Source organism: Aptenodytes forsteri, unplaced genomic scaffold, assembly GCF_000699145.1.
Source record: "Aptenodytes forsteri isolate BGI_AS27 unplaced genomic scaffold, ASM69914v1 Scaffold149, whole genome shotgun sequence".
In the NCBI taxonomy this organism is placed as follows: Eukaryota; Metazoa; Chordata; class Aves; order Sphenisciformes; family Spheniscidae; genus Aptenodytes; species Aptenodytes forsteri.
In genome coordinates this window covers 106,206-116,174 of record NW_008795560.1, presented here as the reverse complement: position 1 = coordinate 116,174, position 9,969 = coordinate 106,206, and the positions used below count along the sequence as shown (strand labels likewise).

General features: G+C 55.5%; 1 protein-coding gene across 1 annotated transcript in view; it reads right to left on the bottom strand.

The window, feature by feature from the left end:
* The window catches only part of KCNS1 (potassium voltage-gated channel modifier subfamily S member 1), a 17,610-nt gene extending 9,856 nt beyond the window's left edge, over positions 1 to 7,754 (bottom strand). Inside the window, 3 exon segments of the mRNA XM_009282217.2 lie at positions 8 to 431; positions 6,649 to 7,707; positions 7,710 to 7,754. Coding sequence (XP_009280492.2) covers positions 8 to 431; positions 6,649 to 7,707; positions 7,710 to 7,754 — 1,528 coding nt within the window.
* Positions 7,755 to 9,969: the final 2,215 nt, after the last annotated feature.

Below are 9,969 nucleotides of genomic sequence, written 5' to 3'. Positions count from 1 at the left end.
GCAAGACCGCGGCGGTCGGGGCTGCCTCTGCCCAGGGAGGTCTCACTCAGAGCCTCCGAGTCTCGGTCACGGCTGGAAGTGCTCTCCACATCCTCAGGGTCTTTCTTCCCGCTGTTCCTCACAGCTGCCTCCAGCGCCTTCTGCTTGCGGTAGAAGTGGGAGAACTTGTTGAAGATGATGGTGATGGGCAGCGCCACGACCAGGATGCCCCCCAGGATGCAGCCCGAGGCGGCCAGCTTGCCCGCCACAGTGACGGGTACCACGTCGCCGTAGCCCACGGTGGTCATGCTGACCGTGCCCCACCACCAGCACGCCGGGATGGTGTCAAAGCCAACGTCTTCCTCCTTCTCAGCGGTGTAGGCCACGCCGGAGAAGACGGAGACCCCCACAGCCAGGTAGAGCAGCAGGATCCCCACCTCCCGGTAGCTGTGCTGGAAGGCAAAGCAGAGCAGTGGTCAGCGGGGGCCACCGCACCTGTTACAGCCAGGACACTGGGATCCTGCAGAGCAAACACAGCCCTGTACGCAGACTCCCCGCACGCCTCCATCAGGGACCTCGGTGCCTCTATCAATCTCTGCCATGGGATGTCCCACTGCAGGGCTGGGCTGAGACAGGTCGGGGGGTGCATGGGTGACCCACACCCAGAGCGAGTGGGCAGCCGGGAAATCAGCCCTGGCACCCACAGCCGCCCCTCTGCCCTCCACCAGCCTGCGAGGGGGAGGCAGCGCCGGGAGGGAAAGGGGACCGGTGCTTCCCAGCCAGGGTTCCCAGGCAGAGGCTACTCCCCTGCCTCGGGCACTCGCTCCGACCTGATCTTGGCTAACAATATTTAGACGCATTTCCCTTTTACCTTGGCAGGTCCCCAGAAACCACCTAATAGGCCGCCTCTAAGTGAAGCGGTTTGTATTTTCCCGAGACGCTGGTGATGTGCTCGCAGGGAGGACGTGCGCCTCTGCTGCAGGCTCAGCTCTAGCTCTTCATCCCTGGGCTCCCCGGCTGCCAGCGACCCCACAACCAGAGCCCCAGGGACTCACCTGCTCCCTCCCATACCCCAACACCATCTACAGTCCCAGGGTCCATTTAACCCTTCGTTACACACCTGGGTAGGAGGGAGCGGGGTGCTCCAGCTAGCAGAGTTCAGGAGGCTTTTGCTCTTACACGCCAGGGAGGGATATTGCACTCATGGGACACAGCTCCAGGGGAGGCAGAAACTACCCCCTGCCCCAGTTTCTGTCCCCTGTGGTCCCATTCCTGGGGACACTTGAACCCTGAGGTTCTCGATGACTTTAACCTGTGTTTGAGCTGGCTATAGGACACCAACAATCCTAAAGCAACACAAGGCAACTCCCGGCTGGGCTCGCTGCGGCACGGCTGCTGCTGCTGTTGCTCAGCTGGGCTGGGCGGCAGCTCCGGTGGCCCTGCAGCACCCCACACCAGGGTCAGCCTCCCATCCCTCCATCCCTCCCCCAGCACCCATGGGTGCAGGAGCCAGAGGATCTCTGCACTGCCTTGTTGCAGAAAGAAACCTGGGTGGAGGCAGCCAGCCCTGCCCCCTCTGTTCCAGCCACCAAATGAAATGGGGTTTCATGGCTACTAGAGGCAAAACTCTGGCTGATCCGGCTTGGGATCCAGCCCGGCAGCAAATTTCTCCTGGCTCAGTGCCCCAGCCCCAGGGCTGGGTGACAGGTTAGGGGTCGGCCATTGGCACCTGTGCAGCACTCAGCGAACCCAGCGAGGGGTCTCTGGCAGCGTCTGCAGGACTGCCCGAGGGCAGAGGGGCTTGTTCCAGGGGGAGAGTTTTCTTGCAGAAACTACTGTTTCTGAGATAATTACATTTCCCTTCAGGTTTTGCTGCTTCTCTATGGGAGACTCAAAGTGAACCTCCGAGCTGACATGAATCCAAGCAGCCCTGGTCATCAGGTCAGTCCAGGGATCCATCCAATGTCAGTGTGGGCTGGTCTCAGCACCCACCCCCATGGGGTGCTGCACCCCCCAGTTTGCCAAGCCCCACCCCGAGGGGTCTGGGAGCCCCGGTGGGAACAGGGCCATGGGACACCCAACCTCCCAGGTGGGTGCACAGGACCCAGGGGGACAGATTGACAGCAGTGGTGTGCAATGCTCCTTGAAGAAGCCATCATTTCTCTGATTTCAAACTAAAACATTTTTGTTGCAATCTTTCTCTGGATATTCTTAATTTTTGAGCAAAATATAAACCCGTGCCAAAAACCTGGGGTGGGAAAAGGCAGCGGGCAGTAAGGGGACAAGGCAGCAAGTGATGCCAGGAAGGAGACCGCCAGAGGACAAGCTGGGACCAAGCAAACTGCCATGAGCCAGCATTGGCATGTAGGTCAAATCTAGCACCCAGCTCCCACCCCTGCCCTGCAGCCGGTGAGGCGCGAGCCAAGAGCCCTGCACGCAGCGGGGACGGGGACCCCCAGCACAGCCTGCTCTTAAAGCCTCGCAGACTGGGAGGGGACCGCAGACCCCCCGTTTTCTGGCAGGGCCAGGCTAACCGCCCACCAGTGCCAAAGCCACTGCCGTCCTCACAGCATGGCTAGTCCACTCACTTTTTGATTGTCAGAAGTGAATTTCTTGGATGTTTCTGCTCACTGATCTGCCACCTTGCTCTTCATCTTTTGGGGAAAGGAAAGCAGAGTTCTGATCATGGAGGGGGGGTCCCAGTCTCCTGACAGCCAGAGAATGCTTTATTGGAGACCACATAACGACTAAACGAAACAACGTTTGAGCAAAGCAAACAGCAGAAGATGTAGGAAAAGAGTTTCCATGGTCAAGACGAGACATAAAGGAGGTGGATTCATGGCAGGGAGCGAGAAGACTTTGCTTAGACTGCTGGCAAAAGCTGCTCAGTTAATGCCAGTAATACCGAGGGGAAATAATCTCCTCCTCCTCCACCGTCGCCTGTGGCTGCAAATGCCCTATAGCAGCTCCAAGGGAGCTCCTTGGGAAGGACAAACAGCTCAGAGTCACCGAGTTTCAAGGATGTATCACTTGGCCATCAAAGGCTTGCTCCTGGCTGGAGCTTCACAGCACGTCTGTAGGTCCCAGCTGGGGAGCAGGAGAGCTGAATAACCTTATACATTTTTAAAGAGTATCAGTTATGGCCCTGGGATGTGTTGGAGGGTGAAGGCGAGGGGGAAGTCAGGCAGCTCAATAGCCTGTACTTTAATTTACAAGCAGGGTCAGGGCTTGCAGCACAGGGGAGGCTGCAGGAATCTCCCAGCTGATCCTCAGGCACTGGCTGCCACCTATTTGCAGCCCTTTATCCTCAAAACGTGTGGTTCACTCCTTGATCCAGGGGCAGGCAGCCGCAGCTGGGGTTTGGGTGGGGGATGCAGTCTTAGCCGTGGTTCGGGTGGGGATGCAGTTTTAGCCATGGTTTGGGTGGAATGCAGTCTTAGCTGGGGTTTGGGTGGAATGCAGTCTTAGCCGGGGTTTGGGTGGGATGCAGTCTTAGCAAGCAGCCACCCTTGGGGGAGGCGATGCTGGATAATAAAAAGCTCCAGGGAAACAGCCACCCCAGTAGCAGTCTCTTTGGGCTCCTGCCTTGGCAGGAGGTCTGCCTGCCCTTGGGGCAGGCATGGGCCGTACAGAAGACAAATGAAATGGAAGAGCCCAGTTTGAGCCTGGCTGGAGATACCAGCATGGGGACCGAGCATGGAGATGGCCCGTGGTAGCAACAGCAGCGTGATGCATCTGCTGTCTGGGGACGTGAAGCTCCGGCTCTTCCAACCTATTTGTGTATTTAGGCCCCTAAGGGGACAGACAGCAACTCCTGTAGATCCCTGCAGATGCCTAAATTACTCAGTGCCTAACACCTATTGACTGCCAGTGGGAGACAGGCACCAAACCCGCACCTGGGAAGCTGCAATAATGGTAATGGATGTTGTGCACAGCAGGGAGGAAGAGCAGAGACGTGTGGGAAGCCTCTCCTCAAATTAAATAGACCCTGGATCAGGCCCCAAGCAATCTGAAGACGGTTCAGAGGTTATGATGCACAAATGACAGAAATCCCTCTGCTAGCACTTTCGTGGCAGGGGAACAATTACTCGGCTTGCCAGAGCCATCGCTCCTGCTTCCTGGCTGTCCTTTACTCCTCTGCTGCTGCTTTATGCTCTTGCAATAGGAAGTAAATTATGATTAACAAGACGTTGTAATTTATGTGCCCAGTAAATCACAACGCCAAGCTGCTGCGTCAGATTTGTGTCTTCACTCATCCCCATTTACAGCTGGCTCCGGAGTCCCCGGGAAGCGGCACCTTCCAACACGTCACTCGGTAAATCAGCGGCTCGGCAGAGGCCGGAGCCGGGACGTTGCTGGCTCCCTGGATCTCGTCTGCTGCTTAATAACATGCAGATGAGTCCATCAGTCCCTGCTCTACTGCAACGTGTTGTTCACACTTAAATGGAACACAGAAAGGGTTCAGGGAGCCCTTCCCACATGTACAATTTTATTTAAATTTTGCAGGCAGTGTTACATGGGTCTGTCACTTGCTAATTGCTCTTTCAAGGTGAGTGTTCAGAAGTATGTATGATGCAGGTAGGACTTCAGGCATCTTAATTTCAAATAATCCTCCCTGGGCCCCGTTTTCAGCAGGCTTTGAGGATGCCAGGAATTTTTTCCCCCCATTTTTTCTGATGCTCTGTGGGATTTGCAGGATTAGTGCTGGGCTGGGCTGGTCCTGCTTCACAGCAGAAGTTGGCAGAAGACCTTTCCTACCGGCTATCCTCGTCCCCAGCCATGCTCGAGGGTTGCTTTTTCCCATGGCTCACCCACGGGAATGGGTCCAACCCTGGCAGCCAAGTCCTGCCGATGCCAGGACATCCCATGCCAGCCCTGCCACAGCTGCAGCAGTGAGAAACGGGGTGTCCCCAGCCGCAGGCGTGCCCGCTTCATCCCTGCGACGGCCCTTCAGTGGGACCAGCACCAGGAGCTGCGGCTCTGGCCCCTGCCAGGCGCTGAGTGGGAGGAGAGCACCCCTTTGGTTGAATTTCAAGCTCTGTTATGAAGATTGCTTTCCTCGGCCATTTGTTTGGCATAGCCTTTGTTTGAAGGAGGAAAAAGTACAGGGATATTTCATGAGCAGTGCTTGAAAACCAGTCTTCTGGTTTAAATGTGGGGACCAGAGGCGGTCCCACGAGGAGGGGAGATGCTTGCCCTGGCGACCCCCTCCCTGTGCCCAGCACAAGCCCTGTGTGTGGCGGGGCATCGGGAACGTGTGTCGCTCTGCGTCTTGGCAGGCTCGAGGATTGGCTTTAGGATTTCTCTTGATGTGGTCGCCAAGAATCAGAGACAATTAAAGGCTGAGTTTAATTGGCCTCTGCATCAGGCTGGATTTTCTGTGTAAGTGCAGGAGGTGAGGGGACAGTTTTACCCTCCCCAGATTCGGGCACGTGGCCCTCAGCACGAGGGGGATGGAGGAGGGAGGGATGGAGGAGGGAGGGATGGTGGGGGAGAGCTGAGAGCTGCACAGGGCACCGTGGCTGGTCCATGCTGCGCTGCCGAGCTGCAGCGATGGAGGCCTGGGCCGCAGCGCCGGGCTGGTGAGGATTTCATGATAGCTTCATGCTTTGACTCTTGTCACAGCTGATCTTGGTCTGTCTAAGGAGGCTGGGGATGCTGCAGAGGGGGTCTGGAGAGACGCAGCCTTGGGGCATGCCATGGAGGATGAGGACCTCCTCTCACCAAACCTGCAGGGGTGTCACCTCCCAGCACACCTGGACCCTGGTCCTTCACTGTCTCAGCATCTCCTCATACAGCTCTTCCTCCTGAGGACCGCATGGTCCTGGGGCCAGCTTCCCCCAGCCCTGCATGTCGTGCTTTCCCTGAGCCTCTCCAGCACACTGAGGGGCAGCTGCTGGTAGCCCAGGCCCTGCTGGGGACACGCACCCTGCCTTGGGCTGGTTGTCCCAGGCCCTGCAGCTAACCTTCTGCTTTTCTATTGCTGCTCTGCGCCACCCGTGGTTAACCATGTGCCAGTCCCAACCTCGTCATACCCTGGAGCATCCAAGTGTCAGCCCAGCTGGACCAGGATCTCTATGTCTCCCTAGATGGGCAGACACCAAGGGTTGGACGCTGGCTCCGGCCAGCTGGCAGCCTGCCCTTAGGAGGTTCCTCCTTCTCCCAGACTGGGGACAGGAGCAGCTCCGAGCCACACGCGCTGGTGCTGGTATACCCAGCAGCTGCTGGCTGGCCTGGTTCCTGCTCAGCAGGTCGCTCGCAGCCTGGCTAGGCACTGACCCACTTCTGGTGGGACATCACCATCCACCCATGCATGGCTGAGTCTGTTCCAACACTGTGCAATGGGGCTTGCACACCATGGTGGGGAAGGGGTGGCTGAGTCCCTGGAAGCACCAGTTCTGCCTGAAGCAAAGTCTACAAGCAATGGGGTGAATTGCTGTTTGCTCCGAGTGTGTGTACAAAGAGGATTCATGCAGTGCTCCTCACACTTAGTTGCTTTAGCAGACACACAAACCAACAGCCCAGCCCACCACCCCAAGCACGCTTGCCAGACACTACCCAGAGCTGGTAGCTCGCTGGGAATGGGAATGTTCACATCCCCCAGCCATACCAGAGGTCTCCTTACCCATAGACTATAGGAGTAGATAAGGAGACAGAGAGCCAGTTTACCTTCAAGGTGGCCCCCAGCGACCTCAGTCCGGTGGAGTGCCGAGCCAGCTTCAGCACCCGGAATATCCTCATGAGCCGAAACACCTGCACGACCTTGCCTAGGTTGCCCAGCTCCGAGTCACTGCCCATGGTCACATCCACCAAGAGGGTGAAATAGAAGGGCAGCACCGAGACAATGTCAATCAGGTTCAGTGGGTGCTTGAAGAACTTCCTGGGGTTGGGGGAGAGCAGGAGGCGGGAAGACACTTCAAAGGTGAACCAGGAGATGCAGAAATACTCCAGCTTGTGCAGGATGGGTTCATCGAGCACGTTGCCATTCTCATCCACATCCTGGTACTCGGGCATGCTGTGGATGCACATGGTGGCTATGGAAACCAGCACCACGCTGATGGACACGAAGCTGAAGAGTTTGCTGGGAATGGAGTAGCCGGGGTTCTCCATGGTGAGCCAGAGGCGTTTGCGCACGTTGCCGCAGCACAGCGTGCTGTAGCGCAGCAGGTCGTGGTTGATGTCAGAGATCTCATCGGGGGACGTGTCCACACTGCTGACCTCACTCTCCTCATCCCAGTTGTGGTGCCGGCTCTCCAGCTTGCGCTCGTGGTAGCGGTAGCTGCAGCAGGAGTCCAGGAAGAACTCGTTGATGCCCCAGTACTCGATCTCCTGGCAGAAGGAGAAGACGCACAGCTCTTCCATGACGTGCAGCTTCCCCGTCTGGTAGAAGTGGAGCACGTAAAGGAAGAAGCCGGGGTTTCGGTCGAAGTAGAACTCCCTGGCGCTCACGTCGTAGTCATCGCAGAGCTGCAGGATGGACTCCTCTGAGTCGCAGGAGAGCAGGCGTCCCAGGCGGGTGTTGGGGAACTTGGAGAGGGCGCTGGAGCTGAGCCGCCTTCTCAGACCCCCCACGTTGATGTTGATAACGTCCTCCTCAAAACCGGGATCCCAGTAATTTAAGGTCTTGTTGACCATGATCAGCAGAGCGGGAGCTGGTTCCACCTGCGGGCGAGACACAGCGGGGCTGGAGGGGATGCAGGGCTCCCCCTGCTCCGGGTGCTCCCGGCGGGGAGAGGGCCAGAAGCACCCTGGGGAGTGAGGAGGGATGTTTGCATTTTGAAAAGTGAGGACCAGGGAGAAGGGAGGGGAGAGAAACAGCTTTGGAAAGTTGTTCTTTGGTGGTATGGAAGGGGAAGAAAAAAAAAAAGCCAATGATTTTTCCAGGTCAAACTTCTCCTTGCTTTTTTTTAACTTCTTAAAGTTTCTCCCTTTGCTAATGGCCTAAGGAAGGCAGTTTACTGCACCGCCGGCACCTCATCCATGGGGCTTTCCTTGTTCAAACAGGTAATTAGCCACTGAAGAGAGGATTTATCCCCCAAAGAGGGGGGGATAAATTTTTCCCTGTGGAAGAAACAGATCTCACGCTGCCCTGTGCTCATCAAATCACTGCCGCAGTGATTCTGCCAAAGAGCTTTGTAGCCCGACTACTACGTTGCTAATTAGACCCAGTCAAAAAGTCCTTAGATGGTGCAATCTTCCAAGCAGCAAAGGCAGTTTTGCCAAAATCAAAGTGTTTTCACAGAAGGTGTCAGTTTTAGGGAGAATTTCAGTGGAAAAAGTGTCAAAACAATTCATCTGCCTGCTTTGTTTCCTCTTGTGTGTTCTGTCATGTAAAATATTAATATTATTTTTATAATGTTGAAACATAACAAAAACATGATTCAGAATCACTGATGACTCTGAATTAAAAACCTGTAAGTTGGGAGGGAAATAAAAATCAAAGTTTTGATTTCTGTTGTGTTTCAGGATTTTAGAAGTCTCGGGGAGCTGGGCTTTTCCATCCGGCAGAAATTCCATTTTCTAATGAGAAGCAGTTAAAGCATCTAACAAAGAGAAGCATTCCCACACCTTCAAACGCATTCACCCGTCTTGACCAGAAGCTTAGAATTAAAAGGCAAATAAAAAGGTTTGCGATCTTCCTGTGTCACCTTGAAATCAGACTTCTCCACCTACCTTATTCATCAAAACGCCTGGGGACGTGTGGAGCAGCCCCGTACCCACGCGGTTCCCCCGCTCCTGGCACGGGAGCGTCGGGTGTCCTCAGGAGGGACACTGCATTTGCTCTCTTGGTTGAGGAATTACATTTTTCCCCGTGCATCAGCTACTTTGGAAAAAATCCCGCTATTAGGCGTGACTTGCTCCTGAGCTCTGCTCACACTTCCAGGGTCGCTGCTGGTACCAACACGACTTCTGCAGCCGCTGATGCTTTTGCCGCAGCGGTCACCGAGGCATTTGTGACCTCCAGACTAGCCTGTCTCTCATCTCAAAGGCTTCCCTCCCTGGTTTTAATCAGCCAGCTGCTTATTAGAAAAATCCCTCACCTTCTCTGTCTTGTGTCGCCCGCTGAAGTTTTCAAACTTTTAGGTGACGCAGGGACAGAGGCCACGGACAGGCAGCGGGAGATGAGGGAGAAGGCTGCAGCAGCCCCTGCCATGATGCCGAGGTGCCACCAGACCCCGCACAGGACAGTCCGGTCCAACAGCAGCCACCGAGGGCCAAGGCCAGGTCAGTGACACGAGGCGGGTCTCCCCCCTGCCCCAGGGAATCCCAGTTCCCCTGCAGACCCTATTGCACCCCAGCCCCGCATCGCTCACTGGACAACTCGGGGGGTTTATGAGGCAGACATCAAAGCAGGGGAAGGGCTCTGCATGTTTTCCAGTGTCTGAGAAATGCACCATAAAAGGTTTGTCAGACCGGGAGGGACCTGGGGGACATTTTCACATCTAAATCTGGAGGTCAGAGCAGAGCTGGAGAGGAACAGGTAGTGGAGTAATGGTTAGAAATAAACCCCAGAGGTATGTTTTTAAGCTGAGCAGGGCTGTGGGTGCAGCAAATGCCAGATTTGTGCGAAATAGCCTGGCAAAGGCATCTGCTAACTCCACTGCATCTCAGAGCCAGGGCTCCTTAAAGACACAGGCTTTGCACCACAAAGCCAGCGGTTCCCATTACACCATGTCTGGAGGAGGCACCGGCTTGTGATAAGCCTCAGAGCTTAATAGACTCATTGTCTTGCCTTTCAAAGGGGAGGGGAAAAAAAAAGAAGGATCAACTTTTTTAATGCTTAAGACAAAAGCAAGGGAGAAAAAGGGGTGTAAACACTCCTTTTCAGGAATAAATTGGAATTTCTGTGACAGATTAGCTTTTCCAGGGAAGACATGAGACAGCCCATCTGTGGGGTGGGGATGACTAATCCAGGTTCCTTCCAGAAGGATGCTCATGCATTCAGGCTACAAACACACACGGGGCCCGTGGGGGTGGGTCTGTGGGATT